At 43.0% G+C, this 27,496-nt stretch overlaps 1 protein-coding gene across 5 annotated transcripts in view; it reads right to left on the reverse strand.

The window, feature by feature from the left end:
• The window catches only part of TCAF1 (TRPM8 channel associated factor 1), a 53,406-nt gene extending 26,684 nt beyond the window's left edge, over window positions 1–26,722 (reverse strand). For 3 of the 5 annotated variants that reach the window (XM_023250676.2, XM_023250677.2, XM_045052898.1), the window contains exons 1-2: window positions 12,191–12,322; window positions 4,666–5,299 (exon numbers count right to left, since the gene is read on the reverse strand). In XM_023250676.2, the coding sequence (XP_023106444.1) occupies window positions 4,666–5,285 (620 nt within the window). In that variant the 5' untranslated portion in view covers window positions 5,286–5,299; window positions 12,191–12,322. Of the gene's footprint in view, window positions 1–4,665; window positions 5,300–12,190; window positions 12,323–14,304; window positions 14,438–26,587 lie in introns of those variants that run through there. The other 2 variants (XM_006929456.3, XM_011280675.3) reach the window with 2 other exon arrangements.
• Window positions 26,723–27,496: the final 774 nt, after the last annotated feature.

A 27,496-nucleotide genomic window follows, 5' to 3' on the forward strand; every position in this document is an offset into this window, starting at 1 on the left:
TAAATAAATAATTTCCTAAAAGGCCAATACTTTACACAACTCGGAGAACACACATGACCTGGGGTAAAGCAGCATAATGATGGATGCTAGGTAATCATCAGTGGTTGGGGATGATATTCATGGCATCCTACAACTTACATACCATAGTGTGGAGGCTGGATGTCAGAATAATTAAAGTGCCTTAGGTATTTGAGCATGTTTTCTTCATTCGTTTAATCCTCACAACCACCCTGAAAGGTAGTCATTGTTAATCCCACTTTGAAGATGAGGCTTAGAGAGGGTGGCTCCAACACCAGGTTATAGCACATGCACCAGACAGAGCTTGGGAATTTACTGAAGTCTGCCTACTCTAAAATCTGGGCCTTTTCCAGGTTATATGAATATTGAGTCCTGCAATGGGACCAGGTAGTTTATGACAATGGATCCAGTGTTTTTCAAATGAAATACTTAATAAAAGGTGAGGCTTCTTTTGCACATAAAGTGCAGTGCCACTGGCCTCAGAGCCAAGGTGCAATCGAGGCACTGAATGAAGCTGGTAGGAGAGTAGAAATCGCTTAGGGAACAGCCTACATGTGGCTTGGTCTTACAGGGCATGTGGAGGCTAGTGTTTTTCTTAAAATAATTTTTTTTTAATGTTTATTCATTTCTGAGAGAGAGAGAGAGAGAGAGAGAGAGAGAGAGACAGAGAGAGAACACAAATGAGAGAGGAGCAGAGACAGAGAATGGAGACACAGAATCCAAAGCACACTCCAGGCTCTGAGCTGTCAGCACAGAGCCCGACGTGGGGCTTGAACTCACAAACCATGAGATGGTGACCTGAGCCGAAGTCAGAAGCTTAACCGACTGAACCACCGAGGTGGCCCATGGAGGCTAGTGTTCTAAATGCAGATGATGACGCTTTGCTTTCCAGGCAGGAAACCAGGGCAGTGACTAGGAGGCTCATGTCCTGACAACTGTGGGTATTCTCACCCGGCTAAAAGTAGATCATCTGGTTTTATTACTTAGGGATATTATTTTTCTGATCATAAATTAGACTCTTCCTCTGCTAAAAATGTGATTCATCTTGATAACAACCTGTGGACAGTTTGCTCTTTTAGAAGGCTAAGAGGATCCCAGGATCGTATGTAGAATTTAATTTAGTAAGAAATATGCAAGTAATAAGATTAAGGTTAGCTTAATTCACACTCTTATGTTTAAATGAGGGTTTAAAAATAAATAAGATACTTTGGCAGAGTAACTAAATCCATAGGGGCTTTCCATCTGAACCTCGCTCAGCCGGTGATGGAAATAATCTCCCTTGAATTCTAATAGAATCATCTTGGTGTCTTGTATTGTCTAATACTTCTAAAATGTTTTGAAGATATTCTCTGCAGTACTACCTATAAGAACAAGAGTAGAGAAAGATCCAGATGCTCAACAGCAGGCAAATGATTAAATAAATATGGTGTATGCACTGCATTCTCATGAAGTGAATCAAATATAACTTTAAAGATTATATAGAATGAAAAATATTCGTGAGTAGAATTCAAACTAGCATGTATACTAAGAGGACAATGATGTAAAATTATGGATGAATGGGGAAAATAATATATGAAGATGAAAAGAGTTGTATTATGAGTTTATGACATTACTTTTTAAAATGAAAATTAGGGGCACCTGGGTGGCTCAGTCGGTTAAGCATCTAACTCTTAATTTTGGCTCAGGTCATGATCTCCTGGTTTGTGAGATCAAGCCCTGCACTGGGCTCCACAATGACAGTGGGGAGCTTGCTTGGGATTCTCTGTCTCCCTCTCTCTCTTCCCCTCCGTTGCTCATGCACGTGCTGTCTCTCTTTCAAAATAAATAAATAAGCTTAAAAAAAATTTTTTTAATAAAATGAAAATTAAAAAAATAATAGATCCCACAATATTGAAAAAGTGGTTTAAAAGACCATCCATGAAGAAGAAACATAATTCAAAAGTATTGGCAATTGGCAATACACACACACACACACACACACACACACACACACACACACACACACACACTTATATGTATATCAGAGATGTCAAAAAAATTGAACTAAGAGACTTAAATTTGGTTTTATATTTTTTATGTCATAGAATGGTGCATTGATAGATGTGGAAGATCTTTAACAGGACTTCTAAATTATTTTTCTTGTCTTTAATGTTCTTGTATGTGAAGTGATATTATGGCCTTCTCCTTTGATAATATTTTCTACACATAGCTATATTTTTTGAACAGAAGTGGGAACATACTGAACAACAGGTTAGTATCCTACTTTATTTCATTTCATAGTACCCCCTGAGAGGTTTTTTCCATGCCCTTTTCCCCATGCCTAAAACTATATTCTTGGAAATAGTTTTAATGGTTGGTTAATAATTCTATGATTTATTTAGCTATACTACTCTTCCTTATTACAAATAGTGCTGCATTGCATATCCTTGGACATGAATCTGATTGTCTCTGATTACTTTTTTTAAAGTCCTATTAAAAAATCTATTTTTTCTCCTGAAACCAATACCACACTGTATGTTAACTAACTTAAATTCATTTTATTGTATTTTTTTATGTTTATTTATTTTGAGAGAGAGAGAGATAAAGAGAGAGAGATCATGAACGGGGGAGCAGGGGGCAGAGAGAGAGACAGAGATAAGCACAAGCAGGCTCCACACTGTCAGCGCAGAGCCCAGTGCAGGGCTTGAACCCACAAACTGTGAGATCATGACCAGAGCTGAAATCAATAGTCAAACGTTCAATGGGCTGAGCCACCCAGGCACCCATTAACTAACTTGAATTTAAATTAAAAAATAAAAATAAATAAAAATAAAAATGCTAGGTTTAAAGGTTTATTAAGGTCTAATTTACATAAAGTAAAATTCACTCAATTTAGGTTTATAATTAAAAAAAATTTTTAATGTTTATTTTTGAGAGAGAGAGACAGAGAGGGAGAGAACGAGCAAGGGAGGGGCAGAGACAGAGGGAGACAGAATCTGAAGCAGACTCCAGGCTCTGAGCTGTCAGCACAGAGCCTGATGTGGGGATGGAACTCACGAACTGTGAGATCATGACCTGAGCCTAAGTTGGATGCTCAACTGACTGAGCCACCCAGGGGCCCCAGATTTAGGTTTATAATTAATGAATGTGGATAAATATATAGTTTAGCAACCGCAACAACATCGGGTGGGAGAAATATCCCTCAATGTCTACTTTTCAGCCTTGGCTACAAGAGAGTGAATATTAAAACTATGGGGAGAGGAGGAGAGGGTTCTTGTTTCTTCTTTTCCCATACTAATCTCAACGTATGCATTTAATCAGTATTTCACGCCTCTCTCTCTCTTCCTCACACACACACATGCACACGCTCAGCTCAGGAAAATCAGTATTGCCATCTTCAATCCATCTACACGTCTAAAATGACCCACATAACATATGAGCAACGCTTTGCTATAACTATCTGTAGAAGTAAAGACAGTCAATGATTGTGATGCCGTCTCACCTAGTTAACAACCAAAACTAAAACCCACAATCTCCACAACAGAGTCTGCATACTTGCCTTATTAACTCTGATTTTCCCTCAAGCATCAGTCTTCCAGTGGATTTTACACGTGTGCATACACATATATGAGTGCACACACACACACAACCGAGCTCCACCCGCAATTCAGAATCACTGATGATGAGAGATGATTTAGGTAGAGCCAAAGAAAAAAGAAGTATAGTTTTGATAGAGAAAAACATCTTTGAAGGCAAGTAAGGGGGGTTAGGTAGTTAAGAAAGAGAATTATGGCCAAGCCTTCCCTCCCTATTCCTTAGGATGAAGGTCATCGGTAAACTGAAATTTGATCAGTTTGATCAATCACTATGCCCCAGAATAACCGTGTCTTTCCTCCTTGCACATATGGGGTTTTGTTTCAAATGTCCCATGCCAAGGAGAGGCCACAGCCCATGATCTGTATGTCTGTTCTAACCCTGCTGTGCCTTCCTCACCCAACCCTACTTTACCATGCTCCCACCAGTCAGAAATACCAGTGCTCTTTGCTCCAAGGATGCTGTGAGTTTTAATGTACAACAGGGTGTGGCCTGGTACACTTCTTCTACTCCTGGAACTACACCTGCCTCTACTCTCCCTCATTCATCCATCCAGTCACCAGCCAACACATGTTTACTGAGCATCTACAAACCTGCTTACGTCCAGCACTGTATGAGATGCTGGAGCATAGTGTGCACAGAACAGGCTGGTTAGTGCTCTTAAAGAACCTTCCATGTAGCCTGTCTCTGTACCCATCATCAGTGTCCCTCATTCTCCATCATCAGGTCTTTTGCCTACAGACATAAAATCCTCCCCTAACTCTTAGACTTAGCACAAACAACATATTTCAAGCTAGACGTCAGGGAACATCATGGTCACTAAGAAGTTTCTCTGCTCAAAGAGCCAAGTGGTCTGGTCTTGGGAGGCAACAGCAATGGTCTGGTCTGAGTGCCTGGTCTGAGAAGGCAGGAACCCTCCTGTGCCTCAGGGTATTTTTAAAATCTGGTTGATTTAGGGTGAATCAATGCCTAAGTGCCAAGTTCTCTTCTGTTAGCCTGGGAGCAACCTAAAGACAAGAACCATGTCTGTTTTTGAACCTGCAACCAAATCCCCACCGGGGTAAATGCACTTACCTAACTAAGACTGGGATCTTGGGCATCTTCTTGGAGACTTTAAAGAAACTTGTGTCCCCTTTGTTGTCAGTGAAGTACACGCCGGCCACACTGGTCACGAGGTTGCCAGGGAACGTGAAAAGCACCCTTTCGTCATCGCCCTGGTTGGCCCAGTCCCAGGCCTGGCCTCCAATGAGCAAGCCCCCTCCACGTTTCATAAACTTGACCAACTTTTCTGTCATGGTTTCATTGTAGGCATCAATGCAGTAAACCCCCAGGGAGTCTTTCACTTCGGGCTCAATCTTCGCCTCTACCCCAGAACCCTCAAGGATTTTGGCCAGGGGTGCCAGGGACGGGTGTATGCCAATGGGAGCCCCAGGGGAAGAACAAAGCCAACCCACTGCATTGAGGAGAAAGGGAGTGAGCTGGGCTTCTACCAAGTAGTCCTCGTGGGACACCACCACCAGGCGGCCTCGGCCATAGGAGGAGGCAGCAATGAGGACCTGGCCCATGTCATTCACCATGACCGGAAAGGAGGCCTCTCCAATGAGAAGCAGTTCACATGGGATGGCATCTTCGGGGACATCCCAGCTGGTCACTCCATTCATAAGGGCCTCAAAGGCAGCAGAGGGAGTCGCCATGGCTGGATCGGCTTCTGTAGAGAGGAAATCAAAGACTCAGTTTGGGGAAGGACAGATAAATAAACAAGCCAAACAGTTCACTGCTCCCCCAGCTGGAGCAATTCTTCTGTCTATGCAGACGAGACTGACTCTATGAAATGACTCAGGGACTCACCAAGGGGGGTCAAGGTATCCAATCCAGGAGAATGCATCGCACGCTGACCAGTCCTCCTAAACTCCTGTGGTTAAACTAAAAGAGCCCGGCACTTTTCTACCACAGAAGGAAACAAACAGAAATGAAGGCAGAATTGTGTCCCCAAAGAGATACGTTCAAGTCCTAACTCCCGGTACCTGTGAATGCGACCTTCTTTGGAAATAGGGTCTTTGCAGGGACAATCCAGTTAAGATGAGGCCATACTGGATTTGAGTGGGCCCTAATTCAATGACTCACGTCCTTTAAGAAGAAATCTGGATGCAGACAAGACACACAGGGGAGAATGCTAAGAGATGGGAGTGATATATCTATACCAAGGGCGGCCAAAGGTTGCCGGTGAGCACTAGAAGCCAAGAGAGGGAGGCGAGGAGCAGATTTTCCTTCAGAACCTGCAGACCGAACCACTGTGCCAGTACCTTGACTTCAAACTTCTGTGCCTCCAGGACCAGGAGAGAATAGATTTCTGCCGTTTGAAGTCCCCCAGTTCGTGGGAATGTCTTACAGCAGCCACCGGAAACACACACACTGGTGCAGCATGCTGTCCCCACCCCACTCAGCTCCCACACCGATCTCACTAAGTGCAGCTCGGGGACCCCAGAGTTTCAGTCTGGAAAGCCTGCGTCCTCTGAGAAGTGTCCTTGGTCACAGTCACAGCTGGAGAAGAGGAAAGCGGAAGTCCTCTGTGGATTGAATCCAGAAGCGGAATGTATGCAACACATTATGAAACGATGGCCGATTCTCACTTGTGCCCAGACACCGTGGAGACGGGTGTGTATGTCTGTGGCCGTGGCCTCGCATAAATCCTCTGCTGCTTCCCCGTGAGCTCCCTGCTCGGGATGCGCTACAGTCTGACCTCCACTGTGGGCACGGCACTGGAGCGATCCCCTCAAGAGCAGATGTGTTTTCGTCATCAGGACACCTAGGGCTTGCCGTTCTCACTGCCCACCCGGTGGCACCGGACAGGGCCGGTCCCCGAGGCTGTCACCACCAGTAACGTTACTGCCTGGGCCAAGCGCAACATCTTCAACCTGCTGACCCATTTACCTTCCAGCCTTCTCTTACCCCTTCTGAAAAGTCCCAGGTTTTTAGTCTTGGGCCCGTAACCTCTTTACTTTCTGTTTCCCTTGTCAGAGAATATTCTCTCTGAAGGCAATATGGCAAAGCGGCTCCAAGCCCGGACTCTGGAGGTAGGCTACCAGGGCTTGAATCTCAGCTGTTCGCTTGCTGACTGTGAGATGGGCAGCACATTTCCGTCCTCATTTCCTCATTCATTAAGAAGGGATAAGAGTATCTACCACATCAGATTGTCCCAAGGATTAAAGGAAGTAACAGGTTAAGTGCCTTTCAATTACTTATTTCATATATATATATATATATATATACACATATATATATACCTGTATATACACACTCATATATATATATATATACCTATATATATATATATATATATATATATATATATACACTTATATGTGTATATACACACATACACATGTATGTTTGCTTATAATTATTTAGTTAAGGGTAAGCTATTTAACTTGCCAACGTGCATAATAGAGAATTCTTACAAAGTGAACAACAAGCAAACCTAATGTTAGAATTTACAAATACTGGACTAAGCATTTAATGATTTTTTTTAAGTTTATTTATTTTGAGAGAGAGATGATGGGGGGAGGAGCAGAGACAGGGAGAGAGAGACAATTCCAAGCGGGCTCCATACTGCCAGAGCACAGAGTCCGACGCGGGGCTGGGTCTCACGAACCATGAGATCGTGACGTGCGCCGACGCCAAGGGTCGGATGCGTAACCAACTGGGACACCCAGGTGCCCCTAATGATTCTGATTTTATAGTTTTCACATTTTGGAGCCAATGCTGACACTAAAACTAACGATGACTACATTTAGTTCTCAAATATTTCCACGGGCCTTTGTAAAGGTCCAAGGCACAGACAAAAAGGCCCTGGTTCTGAGGTAACGAATAAACCCAAGATCCCTCCTGAAGGGGCACGTTCTACCATTTGCAGAGGCCTCTAAAACTAAAGAAGTACTAAATTTATTCTTTTCCCTTTAAACTAGTTCCTCTTAGGCAAACTATGTGAGCTTAGTGGCCCTAGTTGTTAAGGAGACATCTACCTCAGAGAAGCTTTGAGACCACAGAATCAGCAAGTGATTGGTTGCCAAGGGCTTGTGCCTTCTCCGTTCTTCCTGGTGTCCACAAATAGCCAGGACGGCAAACCACACAGGCACGGTTGTGTCCCTTCTCTCTCCTGTCCCGTATCCAGCTGGTCACAGGCCTGTCAAGGTCATCGTTCATGGTTTCCAACCACACTGCCAGTAACCTAGTTCGGGTGCTCGGTAATTCATTCCTCGACTGAAGTGATCCAGTTTCTAAGTCACCAGGGTCTTGATGATCTGGCCTGTGTTCTCCTAAAGCCACGGATCACATTAGTTCCCAGAAGAGAACCCCCGCCTGGAGCTTCGCCTTTTCCTACGGGGTTAAATCTGACACCTTTATCCTGGGGTTTAAGGTCTCCGGGGCGGGCTGTTCCTTCCATTTTCCAGCCATGTCTCCGGCCACTCTGCAGTTTCCAGAACACTTGGCATCCCTGGACATACCCTGCTGTCATTTTAGATTCTCTTTCCTTCCTGTTCCCTCTCCCACATCTTTCTATCTGCTGAAATCCTATCCTTTTAAGAGAAGATATTCACAGAAGAGGACATTTAAATGGCCAATTAGTCTATGAAAATATGCTCAATCTCACTTTCAGGCAATTCACGATAGGATGCATGATGCTGCCCACAAAAAAGGGAGATGGTGAGGGAGAGAGGGAGGGAGGAGGAGGAGAAGGCGGAGAAGGTGAAGGCAGACAATAATGCCCAATGTCCAAAAGGCTAAGCGGACACTACTGCAATTTGCCGGACGGGCCGAGAAGCTGAGAGCGATCTGACAGATTGCTTTGTCAACAGAGTGGCAGCTCCGTTTCAGGGCCGAGCCTGTCCCCAGACCAGCAATCCCTCTTCTGATAACCCTGCCTACAGAAATAAGAGCAGCATTACAGATATATGTACAAGGATGCTCGCTGCCATACGAAACTATGAATGGAGACCGATAAATGCAAACCTAGGAGATAAATGACGAAGGATGTTTTCTGGAACCATCTGTGACTCCTGTGGGTGCAGCTCTCTACCCTAAAGCACACCTACCCCACTTCCACAAACTGTGGCACCCCACAACCCATTATGGCAACATAAGACCCCAGGGCGCAGCCCCCAGGCAGCCACCCATACACGCCCCACCCGGAAAGAGCCTCCCGTCAGATCCCTCCTCTGGGGGCCCTTGTCGCTGCCAGTGCGGATCCTCCAAAAATGCTCAGGGCAGGGAGCTCACATTTTTCTCTCACTAGCTGTCTTTCCAGCTAGTTCATGGGAGAAGAACTATCTGTGGAAAAGTGACAAAGACACAGGCAGATGGCCTCGACACCTGAAAAGGAGGGGACCAGAATGAAGAGGGCTCTTCCTGTGGAGTTGCCTCCTTCTACCTGTCTCCTGGGCTGGACTAGTGGCCCGAGGTGAGTGGGGTTTGGTGGGGACACTCAAGCTCACCTCCTCTCCGTCCTGCATCACGAGTGGGGACTTGAGTGCAGCCTCAGCTTTATACCAACACTGTGTGTGTGGCAAGCCAGCTTTTGAGAGGGAGAATGTCTGAATAAAGTATGATCATCTATATTGTAGAATATCCCATCACTGTTACAAAGAATGCGTTAAATTTTGCACATACGTAGAACACCCTAGGTGTGTTTTAAATGAAACTTTCAAATCACTGTACACAGGACACACACCCGTTTTTGTATGAATGAAAATAGTAATCGTTTTAGTAGTAGTAATGACACTACAGTGCTCCCCAGGCTCCAGACGTTACTGGAAGTGCTTTACATCAGTTCCTTGATCCTAACAATACACCTGTGAGGTATGTATTATCACTATCTCCATTTTATAGGTGGGCAAAAACAAAAAATGTGATGGCCAGAGAATGTGTTACTTGCTCAAGTCACACAGGTGTGAGCGGTGGGACCCAGGATTCAAACCTGGGGAATCTTATACTGGAGTCCACACTTGTAAATACCGGAAATAGATAAGCCTCTTAAGTACCAGGATTTTATATACGATTAAAAAAAAAATCTACGGAGGCCACATTTCAGCATGCGAACATTCACTGCGTCAGGAAGGGACGAGGCGCACAAGTCTGCATCCTTTGAACTGCTGTGTGTATCACAGTGAAAAATAACACAGATAATAGAACTTCAAGCAAACATTAAATGAATGAGTATAACATCATTGGCCTGCTCAACCGATCATCTCTCACTCATTCTAAAATGTCTTTGTTCATCTCCCAATCGGTTGAGCATTTACCCACCAAGAAATCTGGTTTCCTCCTCTGTGGGGTTCCTTGAACTTTGCAGCTGGTTCTGTTCCCACTTTAACCAGTTATATCCAGGACTGCAGCACTTGACTGTTAAACGAAATGCTTCCTGTTTATGCCCAAATCCCTGTTTGCTCTCCTAGCTTGGGGAACACAGATGGACACGGCCTGGGGGAATCCCTTTTATTTCTCTAAGTTCTTCATCCTCCATTCTCCTTCCATGGCTCCTGCTTTCTCTCCTTTGGGCCAACTCTGGCCTCTGAGCTTGCTGGAACCCAAGGCACCCATAAAGCAGAAAGTACCTCAAGCACAACTTGTAACTCTACAAATCCCTCCCCCTACCACAAAGAGGCCTCATGCTACCTAAATGGTGTTTTCCTGTAAGAGCTGTATTTGGAAGGGAAGGAGGGTAGTGGGCTGGTCTTGGATAATGTGCCACATCCTGCATTATGGTTTGATTTCAAATCCCCAAAGCAGGATACGTGTCTGAAATCAGGGGATATGTTTGATTCTTTGGATTCCCCAGGAGAATGAAGACGTACTCCATGGATGGGTGACTGGGAGATGGATGTGGGTATCAAGGGCAGGCCTAGGATCACTTCTCCAGCAAATAGCTACCTTGGCCTTGATGAATGAGTAATACCACAGACATCCAGTCCTATAGGTCTTCCCTTCTCCATGCCATTTTCTTCCACGAGCCCCTGTTTCTTTTTCCCTGTATACATCCAATATCCTTTCCAGTGTCCATCAACTAAACTAGAGTTGGGGTGGGTTCCCCCTTCTTTTGCATTCTGTCCTACATACTTACAGATCAATCTTACTTGTTTTTCACTTAAAAATGGTTTCATTGGGGCACCTGAGTGGCTCAGTAGGCTGAGCATTTGACTTCGGCTCAGGTCATGATCTCATGATTCATGAGTTCAAGCCTCACACCTGGAGCCTGCTTCAGATTCTGTGTCTCCCTCTCTCGCTGCCCCTCCCCCCCACACTCTCTCTCAAAAAAAAAACCATTAAAATTTTTTTAATGGTAAGGAATATGTAATGTGTGTGGAAGGACACAGATGGTAAAAAGTTAAAAAATTAAACATTCCTACGTAGCTACTACCCAACTTAAAAAACAGACCATTACCAATGTTTTTGAAGGCCTCCTGGTGGCCCTGTCCCATCCCTCCCCCATTCCCTAAAAAGCACGATTCAAAATGCTGTTTTCTGTTCCCCTGTTCCTATCTCACTACATTCCCTTAATTCCTGAGTTCCCCTGGGGCTCTCTTTCCCTCACTCATATTTGCTCAGTTCTCTCACCAGGAAACTCCCAGGAGAAGGCATCACGCAGGAGCCCGGGAGTGGTGACCGGCCTGCCTCCGAGAGCAGAGCGTTCTATCAGAGGGACAACGTGCAAGACAGGTCATTCTCAACCTCGAGGGGTTGTTGACACCTTCTTCTGGTGTGGGATCCTCTCCGTTAACCTCCAGGCTCCCACCCCAGCCAGACCATCCTACGCAGGCTCAGAACCAGTAGGCAAAAAGCTTGGCGGTGACGTCAGAGGAGGAAGGGAGAGGGGCTGGGATCGGGGGAGGTACACGGGTGGGGGGCGGGGGAGGACAGCATGGGGAGGAGGGGAGCGAAGCGGAAAAGCTCTGCCTGGCAGGGAATGGCTCCAGACCCGCTGGCACGGTTGGGGTGAGGTAGGGGTACACAGACAGACCACTGGCCCTTCCTGCACTTACACGCGCCCGCGCGCGCGTGGACACACACACACACACACACACACACACACACACACCCCAGCCTCCAGCGGGCCGGTGAGAGTGGGCAAGGGAGCTCAGTCCCCGCGCCGGTGTTTGCAAAGATCAAAGGGCAGTAAGACAGAAGTGATGCTCTGTCACCAGCCACCTGTGTGACCCCGCGCGAGCCCTGCCTCCTCCCTGGGCTGCGGCATTCTCCTCCGACGCAGCTGTGGACGAGATGCTGTGCTCCCGCTCGGGCCTGCGCGTCTCGACGACACAAAGCACGCAAACACAAACATCAGATGTCAGAGCCCGGAGAGGGGCAGCACTGCGGCAGCGGCGACGCGGCGCCCAGGCCAGAGAACATCACCAGCAGGGGCGCGGACACGGTCAGCGAGAGGCCCGTCCCCGGCCTGGGAGTCCCCCGGCCCCGCGGCGCGCCGCTGCCGCAGGTCCGCCCGCGTCCCCATCGCGCCCCCTCGGCCTCCGGCACCGCCCTCCCCGGAGCCGGGCCGAGGCCACCGCCGGCCGCCCCTCCTGCGCTTTCGCAGAGGGCCACTCACCAGGTCGCCCTGCGACTTCCACGGGGACAGCCGGAGGGGGCAGGGCTGGGCGCAGAGGGGACGCGCGGTGCTGCGGGGAAGGGGCTTCCCTGCGGGCGGCGCCGGGCAGGCTGGCGAGCGGGCACCGGGAGGAGGGGTTCCCGAGGAGTCTCCTCCTCCCCACTTCCTCCCGGGCGCGACCGCCAGCCCGAGGGGCGGCGCTTGGCAGGGGACAGCGCTTCTTTGTGTCGCCGGCCCAGTGGGCTCGGCGCTGCGACGGCCCCCACCCTGGCAGAGTGGACGGGATTAGGGACATAAACTCTACTCGTTACCCAGGGCAAGGCTGAATAAATGATAGGGTATCAGTTCTTAGGAGGAGCTTAGATCTCCATTTGGTTGGGGGGAATGTACTTGACGCACTGCCAAGGGGAAAATAAAAACTGTAGGAAGCTGTTGACAATGCTTTCGTTTTTATAGTAAAAACTAGCCCTTTACCTATTCGTATTGCGGTGGGAGAAGGCCCGCTGCGTCTCTACCTGTTAGTACCGTCTGCCCTGAGGAACAGCAGAGGACAACTTTCCTAGAGCTCTGCATTGTTACATACGTTACTTCTGTAAGTGAAAAATGAGAGGATATTGCAGACAGACAATAGGCAGCCAGAGTTTATGCATCTGGGTCCATTTCCGTTCCTATTTCTACCTCGAACTCGCTTCCAGTAACCAGCTGACTGTTGCTCCTCACTTCGTCTGGAGCCTTCACCTCCCTCAGGTGCTAGCTAGTTCCAGCATGTGAAGTGCAGGGTGGCGCAGCGGTTAGAAACTCAAGGCTGTCACCAGATGCCCTGGATTCAGATCGCGGTGCTACACTTCACAGGCTGAGTGGCTTCCCCAGAGTTACTCTGCACTTCGGTTTTACCTGTACACCGGGGATGCTGAAATTAGTACCTATATTACAGATCTCTTACAAGGCTTAAATTAGGTGAGTGAACACTTACAAGGTTCTTAGATCAGTAAGACTGTACCAGCGCTTCTTAAGTAAAATAAATACTCAAGTTGTGCTAAGATTCAATTCTTCGTGTTCAGGAAAATGCATCCAAGTCATATTTCCTTTCGGCACCTCCCTTCAACCCCCTTTCCAATTTCCTTTCTTCTTTAAATCCTTCCCCAAACCGAATCATATCAGCAAGAGCCAACAGGGGGATGTGGGTAGGTGAGCTCAGTGGCATAAAACGCCGAACGCAGGGAACAGAAACCAAGAGAACCTCAATTCAGGCTCCTGCCCAGTGAAGGACCACCTGTGTGAAAGTGAGCAGGCAGATCCTTTACCTCCCACAGGGCTCAGGGCTCCCAGATGATGAAGGAGGAGGGCTGGAAACTTGCTAAGTCCCTTTCCAGTCTGAAATGCCACGACTAGAAGCACCGCAAGGCAAAACCCCCAAATACCGAGTTTCACGAAAAACGTTAAGGGGCAAAACAAAAACGCACATATTGCTTACATAAAGATAAATACAATAAAAGTACAAAAATATACATGAGAAGGACAGAATATAACTTAACATCTGAGGATGGACACGAGATTTGGTGGAGTAAGGATTTTCACTGTCAGGTTTTGTTTCTTAGAAGGAGGGGACACACACACACACACACACACACACACACACACACACGGCGGAGTGGGGGAGACCAAGTGCGCTGAAGGGAAGGTAATAAAAAAATGTTCGCATCTGATAATTCTGTTACGTTATTGTCTGTACCTATCTGCAGTTTTGGAACATTTCATTATGAGAAGTGTTTTTAAAAGGCATAAATTCCTGGAGAACAAGAATGAAGCACGAAAGAAAGAAGAGCCAGAGTGGTAGAAAAGGAGCAGAACCAGACACAGGGATGGAGAGACCGCAGGGAATCCTCTTTGGAAGCCGTCCGCCTCCTTAGGCCCAAGCGGTCTCAGGCCCAAAGCCCGACTACCTTCGCAGCCCGGCAGGCGCCCCCTCCCCCGCGCTCCCCCGGACCCCGGGCGGGTCCGTCCTTCTCCCCCCTCCCCCGCCCCCCGGGCCGTGCGGGCTTGATCGGTGGACCTGATCGGTGCGCCGGGGGAGGCCTTCCCCGGTTCTAGAACCGTCTTTGGACGAGACTCACCCGTTATCCAGCAGTTTGCACACCGGGCTACTTCGGAGGGGGAAGGGACTCCTCTGCAGAGACGTGACAAGGAGACAGGGCAATCAGCCTGCGGATTTGGTAATTGGTGGAGGTGGGGGCGGGAGGCGTGTGGGGGGAGACTGGCTGCAGTGCGGAGAGGGGCTGGGGGGGGGCGTGCATCCCGGGAGCTGATTGGCGGCTGCGGCGGGGGGGGGGGGGGCGGAGCCTGGCCGGCCGCCCCCAGACCTCAGAGGCCCTGCTTTGTGTCGGGTTCTGGGAGAGGATGCAGCCACGATGGCTGGACGGTGTCGCGGCAGGGCGATTAAAAAAAATAATAATAAATCCTTGAGACTATTTACCAACAAGGGAGGGGTTGGTAAATATAGATTTGTATGTAAGACAAGGATGAGTTAAATCTACATATATGTGCCAGGACTGGGGCTGTAGCTATATTCATATTTTTAATGAACATTTAACCATGGTAGTAAGAATGGAGAGCTTGCATTTTTGTACGAAAAACTTTTAAAATATATATGCTTATATAAACACAGGAATTATATGGAAAACACACATGAAAATATTAGAATCAGTTCAGACAGTTAAGAGTGGATTACTTTTAAGTATCTTTACTTCACACCCCTCTTTAACATTTCAATGATGATATGTGTCATTTTGTGATAAAAAACGATACATTTAATCAACTAAAATAGATAAAAAGATCCTTGCTCAGGTAGCTGGTAGCGAGGCCTCTATAAATACGATTTCTCCCTGTGTGGGGGATTCTTGAACTTTGTTCTTCATCCTGTCTCATTTCAGTCAAGAAAGAGTGGGATATAACAGGTGACTTTTGAGCGGGGACTGGACTATATGGCCCTGTCTTGAGTCCATGTCTGCTCATCTAGCTTGGTGAGCTCAACATGAGAAGCTGGGGGAAAACCACCTGTCCCTTTTATGGCTGCCGGTCCCAAAGACCTGAAAGATTCGTGTGGCCTCTGCACATTCGCCTGTTTCCTCAGCCTTCACCCCTCACTGCACTGGCCCCTGTTCTCTGGGTGCCTAAGGAGAAGGTGTCCCTGGCCAAACTTCTCAGGAAGCGACCATGAAACAGCTTTCTCCCCTCCTGCAAAGCAGTGTCCAGGCTGGACCTTCCACAGGAATGCGGACTCCGTGGTAAAGGGGATAGATTGCTACATCCTGTATTACTTCACGGTTTCATTACCACTCACCACACTAGAGGAAACATAAGTCTAGACCTATGTTTTCTTCTTCTTCTTCTTCTTCAGATTCTCCACTTCATGTGGCCACAAACCGGTACTTCGTAATGTCCACTTGACGGATGGATGGACAAGATACATGAACGTGAGGTCAGCCTATCATTTTCTTTCTATAGCTGCTAAAACTTCAGCTAGTTCTAGCCTCTCTCTCTTTCAGACTGCACATTACTAGCTCGGTTTTAAATCCTATATCCTTCCTTATTTATACTTTCTCTAGCATTTCTGCTTTTCTTTCCAGTTTCTACCTCGAGTAACAGAAATTGCCAGGAAATCCTGAAAGTACTGAAATAAATTTGGAGATGTTACGTTCTGTAAATACTCGGCTACATTGGGATGAATAAACAATTTGTTAAAAATCCATACTGTAAAATATTATGGAGTTCTAAAAAGGATGAGCTCAAGTTATACCTTGAATGCTCCCAATATATACTTTCAGTGAAAATCTTGTAATGCTCCTTTTGTGTATTTATGTTTATCTAGCAGGAAAAATAAGGACATATTTGGCTACCTCAAGAAGTGGGGTGGGTTGGCCAGTAATTTTTTTCTTTAGACATTTTGTATTTTTAAAATGTTACAAAAATAATTTTGAAAAAAATAGGACTACTCAGTAATACCACTCTTAGGTATATACATATACCCAAGATGCATATACACGTCACCAAAAGACATGCACTAGAATATTCAAAGCAGCACCATCCATAATAATCTAAAACTGGTGGCTAGTCAAATGCTACCCTCCCTGCTTTCTGACCCCTAGTGCTGTCCTGGCATTATCTTCTATTATAAGTGTCTTAAAAATGACCAGCAAATACTGAGAATTCATTTTCAAAAGCTCTTTAAAGGAAATTCTAAAGGATGTATCTCAAGAAGAAATAAAATAATATTAGATAAATTATCTAAAATGTAAGACAAAATGGTGAGACTTCTAAATCTGGCGTTGAGAGGATACCTTATTTGGAACAATACTTCCACTGAAAATTCACAGCAATAGATGTTGGACAAAATATAGGAAACAATGGAAGACTTTGAAGAGCAAACAACACAGGGAGAACTTGAGAAGCTACAGTCCCAAGGGAAGAAAAACACAGGACATGAGTTCCACATCTGCTGTGGCTTTTTGGTTTAGGATAGTTTCCAGTTCACAATGCATTTCACGAGCTGAAAGTGTCAATCTTACTGGTTCAGGATTCTCAAACCAACTGAACCCAAAGGGCAACATTTCAGACAAGAAGAAGTCCCTGAGAAGTGAATGTAAAAATCTATGTACAAGTTCCCCTTAATTTGTCCCTGGCTGACTGACTTTCAAGCTCTGCGCACACAGGGATAGACCCCCCACCTTCCCCCCCAAAAAAAACTTGTTGAAAATAGAGGCTAACATGCTAAATAGCTGAGCTGTCAATTCAGTAATTGTACTGCTCTGGGAACAAAGCAGTAGAGGACAAGTCCCACAGAAGTAAGTGATTCTTATCAACACTCTGCTTTCAGTTGAGAAAATCCATGGCGTATCAATAAGAATGACACCTTAGGAGTAAGCATTAAGGGTGGGTAAAGGAAAAACTTCAAATGTACCAGTTTTAAGAAAGCTTAAAACTCAACTTTGATAGTATGAAAGTAATCTTCTGGTACTTTATCTGTTCCCCGTCCCCCCCAAAGTCCTCTTTGACAAACAATAACATCAACCATAACTTTATAATTTTTCATTCATGATGTCCTGCACCCCATCAAAAATTTAGAGGGAGGGTAAAAATCAGAAGACATGGCCAAGAACTCAAAAGAAACAACAAATAATAGAAATAGACTCACAGGTGGCTTGGACATTTGCATTCTTAGGGACTTACTTTAAAATAACTGTGATCCAATGGAGTACTACGTGGCAATGAGAAAGAATGAAATATGGCCTTTTGTAGCAACATGGATGGAACTGGAGAGTGTGACGCTAAGTGAAATAAGCCATACAGAGAAAGACAGATACCATATGTTTTCACTCTTATGTGGATCCTGAGAAACTTAACAGAAACCCATGAGGGAGAGGAAGGAAAAAAAAAAAAAAAGAGGTTAGAGTGGGAGAGAGCCAAAGCATAAGAGACTCTTAAAAACTGAGAACAAACTGAGGGTTGATGGGGGGTTGGAGGGAGGGGAGGGTAGGTCATTGGGCATTGAAGAGGGCATATTTTGGGATGAGCACTGGATGTTGTATGGAAACCAATTTGACAATAAATTTCATATATTAAAATAAATAAATAAATAAATAAATAAATAAATAAATAAATAAATAAAATAACTGTGATCAATATGTTAAAAAATTACAGAAGCCAGGTTGGAGGATTTCAGTATAGAATTAAAACTCATATATAGAAACTATAAAAGCTCCATCAAAAAACTGTTAGAACTAATAAATGAATTCAGCATATTCAGTATGGTTTCAGGAAACCTAATCAACATATAAAAATTAGTTATGTTTTTCTATACTAACAGTGAAGTATCTGTAAAGGAAAGTAAGAAAACAACCCCATTTACAATAGCATTAAAAACAATAAAATACTTAACCAATTTAACCAAGGAGGTAAAAGATCTGTACACTGATAACTGTAAAACGTTGAAGAAAAATGTTGAAGACACAAATAAATGAAACGATATTCCATGTTCATAGATTGGAAGAATTAAGGTTAAAATGTCCATACCAACCAAAATTATCTATTAATTTAATATAATCCCTATCAAAATTCCAATGGCATTTTTTCACAAAAATAGAAAAAAATTCCAAAATTCGTATGGACCATAAAAGAACTCAAGTTTCTAAAGCCATCTTCAGCAAGAAGAATAAAATTTGAGGCATAAAATGCCCGATTTCAAACTATACTACAAAGCTATAGTAATCAAAATACTATGGTACTTGCATAAAAACATATAGGCCAATGGAAAAAAGTAGAGAGCCCAGAAATAGGCCCATACATTTGTATCCAACTCATTGTCAACAAAAGTACAAAGAACACACAATGGGGAAAGAATAGACTCTTCAATAAATGGTATTGAAATAACTGTATACCCACATGCAAAAAAGTGAAATTAGGCTATTATCTCATACCATATACGAAAATCAACTCAAAATGCATTAAAGACTTAAAATTGTAAAGCTACTAGAAGTAAACATAGGGAAGAAAGTTCTTGACATTGATCTGGGCAATAAATGTTTATATGACCTCAAAGGGGATCCAGAGCAACAGGCAACAAGAGAAAAACTAAACCAGTGGGACTACTTCAAACTGAAAAGCATCTCCACAGCAAAGGAAACAATCAGCAGAGTGAAGGGACAACTTATGGAATCGGAGAAAATATTTGTAAACCATACATCCCCAACAAGGGGTTAATATCCAAAATACGTAAGGAATTCAAGCAACTAAATAGTAAATGGTCCAATTAAAAAATGAGCACAGGACGTAAGCGGACATTTCTCAAAGGAAGACATACAAATGGCCAATAGGTATATGAAAAGGCACACAAGTCCACTAATCATCAGGGAAATACAAATCTAAACCATGACATATCACCTCATAACCTGTTAGAAGAGCCACTACCAAAAAGATAAAAAGTGTTGGTGAGGATATGGAGAAAAGGAAAGACTTGTGCGCCGTTGGTGTGAATGCATATTGGTATAGCCATTATGGGGAATAGCATGGATGTTCCTTCTGAAATTAAAAGCAGAACTACCTGTGTGCTTGGATGGCTCAGTCAGTTAAGCGTCCAGCTCTTGATTTTGGCACAGGTCATGATCTCATGGTTGTGAGATTGAGCCCTGCATCAATCAGGCTCTCAGCTGGGCATAGAGCCTGCTTAAAATTATTTCTCTCTCCCTCTCCCTTTGTCCCGCTTCCCTGCTCTCTCTCTCTCTCTCTCTCTAAAATAAAAAAAAAATGAAAAAAAAATAGAACTACCATATTATCCAGGAATCCAGCTTTTAGGTATATATTCAAAGGAAATGAAATCAATATCTAGAAGTGATATTTGCACGTCCATGTTCACTTGTTCACTGCAGCATTATTCGCAGTAACACCGAGGTATGGAAAAAACTTAAGTGTCTAGCAAATGAATGAATGGATAAATAAATTGTTGTATGAATATACAGTGGAATGTATTTAGCCATAAAAAAGAAGAAAATCTGGCCATTTGTGGCAACACGGATGAAACTTGAATGCATTATGTTAAGTTTTGAAATAAGGCAAATACTGTATGATCTCGTATGTGGAATCTAAAATAGTCGAACTCAGAAGCAGAAAGTAGCATGGTGGTTACTAGAATGTGGGAGGTGGGGGAAATGGGGAGATATATAGGTCAAAGGTTGCAAAGTTTCAGATATGTAAGATAAATAAGTTCTGGAGATCTAATGTATAGTACAGTGTCTACAGTTAATAATATTGTATATATACTTGAAATTTGCTAAAAAAAATAGATCTCAGTTCTCATACACACAAAAACGGTAAACTATGTGTGGTGATCAGTGAATTAATTAGCATGTGTGGTAATCATTTAATAATTATACATATCACATTGTACATCTTTTTTACATGCAAATTTTATCTCTCAGTTCTACCTCAATAAATGTTATGAATTAAATGTATCATACAACTAAGTTATAAAATTTAGGAATTTTGGAGTATTCCTAAAACATTCAAACTAAAGTGTTACAACATGTAATTTCCAAATAAGAGGAGCAGTAAAATGGGGACACAAAGGAGTAAAAGAGGGGAGAGGAATAAAAGAGACAGACAAAGCATAAAAAATAATAAGCAAATAAAATTACAGAAATAAATCTATTTGCACTACTAATCACAATAAATATAACTGGAATAAATTATTCAGTGGTAAGTTATAAATTGTCAAACGATAATTTTATTTTCCTTATTTTTTAAAATGTTTATTCATTTTTGAGAGCGAGAACGTGAGCAGGGGAGGGGCAGAGGGAGATGGGGACAGAGGATCTGAAGCAGGCTCTGTGCTGACAGCAGTGGGCCTGATGCAGGGCTTGAACTCATGAACCATGAAATCATGACCTGAGGTGAAGTTGGAAGCTCAACCAACTGAGCCACCCAAATGCCCTGTCAAACAATAATTTTAAAACCCAGCATTTAAAAAATACAAATAAGTTCATGATATATATCCTTGAAACATAGATTCAGAAATATTTAAAGCCACAGGATGAAAGAAAGATAAATCTTCCTTGGAAGTAAACACCAATCAGGGTAAACACTAATCAGAGAAACCTTGATTGATTGATTTAAATCTTTATTTATTTTTAAGACAAAGACAGCGTGTGAGCAGGGGAGGAGCAGAGAGAGATAGGGAGACACAGAATCTGAAGCAGGCTCCAGGCTCTGAGCTGTCAGCACAGAGTCTGATGTGGGGCTCAAACTCACGAACTGTGAGATCGTGACCTGAGCCGAAGTCGGACACTCAACCAACTGAGCCACCCAGGAGCCCCAGAGAAACCTTGATTTGATACCTGAGCAAATTAAGAATTTAAAACAAAAAGCATTAATAGGTAGCCACAATATTGAATCCCTACATTATGATAAAATTTTCAATTTACTCCAATTCACTAGTAACATAGCCTCAAAATATATAAAGTAAAAATATACAGATCTATAATGATAAATTTCAAAATCTACCATCAGAGTGAGAGATTTTAACATACGTATTTTTGTAATTGATAATTCAAACAGATAAAAATTGGTAACGGTATGGAAGATCTGGATTGCATAATTAATGCACTTGTTTTAAAGGTATATATAGGACATTATATAATTAGAAACTACACATTATTTTCAAGCACACAGATGAAACTCACTGTGTGGTAGGTTATGAAACTAGCTTCAAGAAATCAAAAGCACTTGATATTGTACATTCTCTGACTACATTATGAATTAGGCAACATTTACTGCAAAATAAAGAATCTTCATGTGAATAACTGAAAATTAAAGTACACTGTCCAAAAAATTGCATGGCTTAAATAAGAAATCATAATCAAAATTATAGATACTTAAAGCTACATAATAGCAAAATATTCATATCAAAACTTGTGAGAGACAGCTAAGCAGTGACAAAATTTTATAGTTTTAAGAGTTTAACAAGCTAAGCATATACCTTAAAAGCTTAGAAAATAAGGGGCGCCTGGATGACTCAGTTGGTTAAGTGACCAACTTTTGATTTTGGCTCTGGTCATGATCTCACTTTTCGTGGGATCACGCCCTGTGTAGGGCTCTGTGCTGACAGCATGGAGCCTGCTTGGGATTCTCTCTCTGCCCCTCCCCCAATCACATGCATATTCTCTCTCTCTCTCTCTCTCTCTCTCTCTCTCTCTCAAAAGTAAATAAAGAAATATATATTTTTAAAAGCTTAGAAAATAAATAAAAATTCAAAGAATCAAGAAATACTAATAAAATAATTAATGAAAAAAACCCCTAAGGGGTGTGTGTGTGTGTGTGTGTGTGTGTGTGTGTGTGTAAGTATGTGAAAGAGCTAATAAAGTAGTCCAAATTCTGACAAAATTAGTCAAAATAAAATGAGAAAATATATACACACATTAATAATGAAAAAATGGGTCAGAATAATAGGTGATGAAACTGTTTAAACAGATAATGAGAGAATATTATAAAACCATTTTATTCTATTGTTTGAATAATACACATATGTAATGGTAAAATATCTTAGAAAACAAGTTTAATGAAAATTGATTCCATAAGAAGACCTAAATAATCCTAAAATCCTTAAAGTAACTGAAACAACAAGTTTAATACATTCTGATAAAGTGAACTTCACTCCCTAAAGGTTTTGCTGGTGATTCGAGGAAATACTCAAGGACCAGATAATTACAACCTAGACCAAATTCTTCCAAATTCCACAGAATTCTTCTACAGAATAGAGAGAATACTACTCATCTTATTTTATGAGATGATATCAATAACAGATAAAGTTAGAACCAAACGGGATAACTACATGTCAATCTCAATTTACATATACAAATGCCGATATCTAATGCTTATCTTTATATCTGTATCTTTACATAAAAGTTATTGCATATTTACCATCGGCCATTTGTTCCAGGAATGCAAAGTTGAATTAATATTAAAGATTGAATACTACACTTCATCATATTAACATATTTAAATGGAAAAAATATATGAGAAAATCAATAGCTCCAGAAGAAGCATTCAATAAAACATCTCCTCATAATAAAAGTGCTTATCAGAAGAAGAATCAAACTTTCTTATGGGACAAGGCAATTACAAAATAACCATTGCAAATGCAATATTTAAAGTTGACCTAATGAAATCTTTCCTCTTTATTATGTTAAGGATAAAACAAGATGCCCTTCTCTACTTTTATTCTTTATACTGGCAATGTAGTAAGACAGGAAAAAGAAATTAAAGGTATAGGGATTGGAAAGGAAGAAACAAAACCGTCATTATTTTCAGGTGATATGATTGCCTATGTAGCAAATCTGAAAGACTCTATAGGTAATTTTTGAACTATTAATGGAGTTTATCAAGCTTGATACAGTTAATATATAAAAGGCAAATGAATGATACAGAAGCAGCAATAAGCTACACAATATAAACTTACAAAAGAAAACATTTACAATAGCGGTAAAAATATAATGTACTTAGAAATAAATTTAATAAAAGTAAGCAAAAGGAAAGCAATAAAAATATTACAAAATATTGAAAAACATTAAAGATGAACTAAATAAATAGCATTATATACCAAGTTCATAGATGAAAAGGTGAAACATCTTTTTTTTTACTGCTTATTTATGTTGGGAGACACAGAGAGAGAGAGAGAGAGAGAGAGAGACAGAGAGAATCCAAGCAGGCTCCATGCTGTCAGCACAGAGCCCACACAGGGCTTGATCTCACCCACAAGGCTCAATCTCATGAACCGTGAGATCATGACCTGAGCTGAAATCGAGTCAGACACTTAACCAGCTGAGCCACCCAGGCACCCCAGGTACAAATCTTAAAGAGGCCTTTTCTCCACAGATTGATATATAAAGTTAATGCAATATCAATTAAAATTCTAGTGGGTATGTTTGTTTGCTAGTTTGTTTCTTGTTTTGGAGAACTTGACAAGTTTATTTAAATATTTATATGGAAGGTCAAAGATCCAAGAATTGTTAAAACACTTCTGAAGAAGAATAAAATAAATAGCAGGATCTTTATTACCATATTTCAAGACTTATTCTAAAAGTAGAGTAGTGAGGGAAATAGATAACTATAGGATTAGGGAGCTTATAACAAATTCATGCATATATGAAAAACCAAATTTATTCAGATCGCTAGTGTTGAGACAATTGATTATCCCTGTGCAATAAACAATATAACAATCAGTTTCCAGGTGGATTAAGACTAATTGCCAAATGCAAAACTATGAATGCTTTTAGAGGTAAATGTAGTAAAATTAATGTATTATCTTGAGAAAACAATTTTCTCAAACAAGACAAAGTATAAAAGAAAATCTTGGTAACTTGAAATTAAAATTCAAAACTTAGTTCTTTAAGAGAAATGGACATACAGAGAAAGAAAAGCTAAGCACCAAACTGAAAGCAAGTATTTGTGGCATATACAGCTGACAAAGGAGTGACTATCCTCCACATTATATAAGGAAAGCATTCCAATGAGTCAATAAGAAAAAGACAAACAACCCACTATGAAAATGAGGAAAAGACAGGAACCAGGATTTCAGAGAGGATGCACAAGAGTTCACAGATGTATGAAAAGATGGACATTTCATTAGTTAGAAGAGAAATGCTAATTAAAATCACAATGGAACACTATTTCATGCCCACCAGACTGGCTAAAAATGAAATTTGATAATACCAAGTTATAACAAGTATGTGGAGGAACAGAAACGCTCATCCATTGCTGGAGGGAGTAAAAACTGGCTCAATACTTTGGAAATGGTTGGAAATAACCTAATGAAGTTGAACATACACCAATCTTATAGCCCAGTAATTCTAGGTATACAATCCAGGGAACCAGAGTGAGCCTGTGCATGAGAAACAGAAGACATGTACAAGAGTGTTGGGGAACAACATTATTTGTTAATATCCCCTGTAGTAGGCAGCCTTTATAATGGCCCCCAATGATTCCTGCCTCCTGATATTCATATAAGCCCTTTGATATAAGCCCTTTCCCTGGAGTGTGGGCTGCAAATAGTGACTCACTTCTAATAGAAGATCACATGTCACTTTTGAGATTAGGTTACAAAAAGAATCTGGCCTTCGTCTTTCTCTCTCTTTCTCTCAGGGAGCCTTTACCCTGGGGGAGCAAGTTTCCATGTTTTGACTAACTCCTAAATAGAGGCCCATTTGGCAAGGAACTGATGTGTCCAACCCAAGCCCGTGAGGCCAAGAGGCCTGCCAAGAGTCACCTGAGGAAGTTTGAAAGGGGTTCCCCTCTACCCTCAGCCTTCAGATGATTGCAGTCTCGCCAACACCTTGCTTAGAGACCAGCCCATGAGAGATACTGAGTCAGAGATTCCCAGATGGATTCCTGACCCACAGAAAGTGAACTAATAGGTTTTTGTTTTGTTTTGTGTTAAGCCAAGTCTTGAGGTAATTTGTTACATAGCACTAGATAGCTAATACCTTTTCCATACTAGCAACAGCCTAAATGGAGAATGGATAAACTATAGTATACTCATACCATAAACAGTGAAAATGAAGGAACCATCAACAACGGTGAATCTCAAAAACTTGAGTATGTACAGTATACTGCCATTAATATGAAAATTTCAAAAAAGGGAAAGCAAATATGTACATATATGTTTCTGGAATGCACACACAAATCACAAAGCTATAAAGAAAAGCAAAGAAATAATTAATACAAACATCAGGAGAGATGTCACCTCTCGGGGGAGGGAGAAGGGGGCTTCTAAGGTACTGCAATATCTTATTTTTTCGACCTAGGTGGTGGTCAGGCATTTTATTCATTATTCTCTAGACCATTCTTAGATGTTTTATAATGCCTCTTAATGATTAAAAAAAATCAAAGCAAAAAAGAAAGCAAGGTATTGAAATGAAGTCAATGGACAAATAAATAAATAGTTTGGAATATGAAAGGATGGATGGATGGACGGATGGATGGATGGATGGACGGACGGATGGATGGACGGATGGATGGATGGTCTGCTAGACAGATACATTTGGTCCTTTATGTCTAATTTGCCTTGCACGTGTTCCAAGAAGTTTCATGATTATGTGATTCATAAATCCTTCCTTTCTAAGGCATTCACAGTCTATTGCAGGTTGACCGAACTCGTTCATTGGCCAGCTTGGGCTGTTTCCCTGGGGAACTGTTTATAATCCGGCACTTACTGCTAAGGCCAAAGACATTCCAGACTAAATGTTCAGCCTGCTTCTCCACACCTACTCTCACCACCACCCCTCCGGCACCTTGCACCTCCCTCCCACAGAGCTGACACGCTCAGAGCCTTTGGGTGCCTAGAACACTGGAGTAGGTGAGGACATTACCTTTCGAGGGGTGGGGTGGGGTGGGGTGGGAGTGTTCCTGTAAAGACAAGCAACGCCCAAATAATTCAAAAGCAAGGCCGCAGGAGATGAGATAACATCACCTCCAGGGCTCCCTTTTAGCTCAAATCTCCGTAGTTCCTTGCAGAGCACACACACAAAAGCGCAAGAAAATGGGCAAGGGGAAGTTCATCCATCGCCTTCTGACAAGCAAGGGTGAAAAACAATGCGGCAAGAAGAAAAGAGAGACGGAGCTGCAGAGACTGCAGAGAAGGATCCGAGAGGTAAACAGCAAGAAGTCCTCTATTCGACACGTCTGCCACCCTCCCCTTGGGGCCCCGCAGAGGCCCACACCAGTCCCCATCCTTCCCTACCCCACACCACGCACAGTCTCCCCGGGCATCCCTCTGTCCCCGGTCTCCCCTCCCGGGCCACCGCACTTCAAGCAGTGGCCTGTGTCACTAGCAGGCCTCTTTGGGCCACTCACCGTTTGCCCCGCTCTTCCCTGCGGCGCGGGTTGGGGCAGAGAAGACCTGCTCGCAGGGGGCAGCGTCAGTTCCCTAAGGGAAGGCGCCTCTCAGGTGAGAAGGGACTGGGCGGCCGACGACGCTGGGGACGTGGAAAGTCGCAGGCAGACGGGGTGGGAGGGGGGATGCGGGGGGCGTGGGGGCGTCCCGGGAGCTGATTGGTGGCCGCAGCGCTGGGGCGGAGCCTGGCCCGCAGCCGCTGGACCGCAGAGGCCTCGCTTTGTATCAGTTTCTGCAGGAAGATGCGGCCCCAAATCCGGGGCAGAGACCCCAGCACCCGTCCAGAGAGTGCGGCTGGGCAATTTGTTGAAAAATAAATCTGAGAGTATTCATGAACAAGTGAGCAGTTGACATATTATAATATATTTTTCTGTAAACAGTGCACACTTATTTCTAAGGACGAATTTAATCTATGGGTCCTAGATACATTTTTTAATTAAAAGCATCAAGTTGCATTAGAATGGAGCATACGATTACAAGAAAATCTTGCATCGCTTATATGAAGGGCGGGGATAAGAGTGAAGAAGTTGGCAATTGATATCTTCATAACCATTGAATTATTTTAAAGTAGCCCATGTTTTGTTTTATAAGTCACATAAAACACGAAGGTGTCAACAATTTTACTAACCAACAAATAGGTGACAGATATTGGGCATGAGAGAGAGAAAGAAAGGTGTGGCTACTAAAAACCTAGACACTGTATCGACTGCCGCTTACCAGCTGGGGAGTGCATTTGCTTTCTGGGGCCTCAGTAAGAAACGCCCACAAATCAGGGGACTTGAAACAGTACATTTATTATCTGACACTTCTGTAGGTCAGGAGCCCACTGGCTAAGATCCAGGTGTAACAGGGGTGTGTTTTCTGGAGGC

Source organism: Felis catus, chromosome A2 (assembly GCF_018350175.1).
Source record: "Felis catus isolate Fca126 chromosome A2, F.catus_Fca126_mat1.0, whole genome shotgun sequence".
Classification (NCBI taxonomy): Eukaryota; Metazoa; Chordata; class Mammalia; order Carnivora; family Felidae; genus Felis; species Felis catus.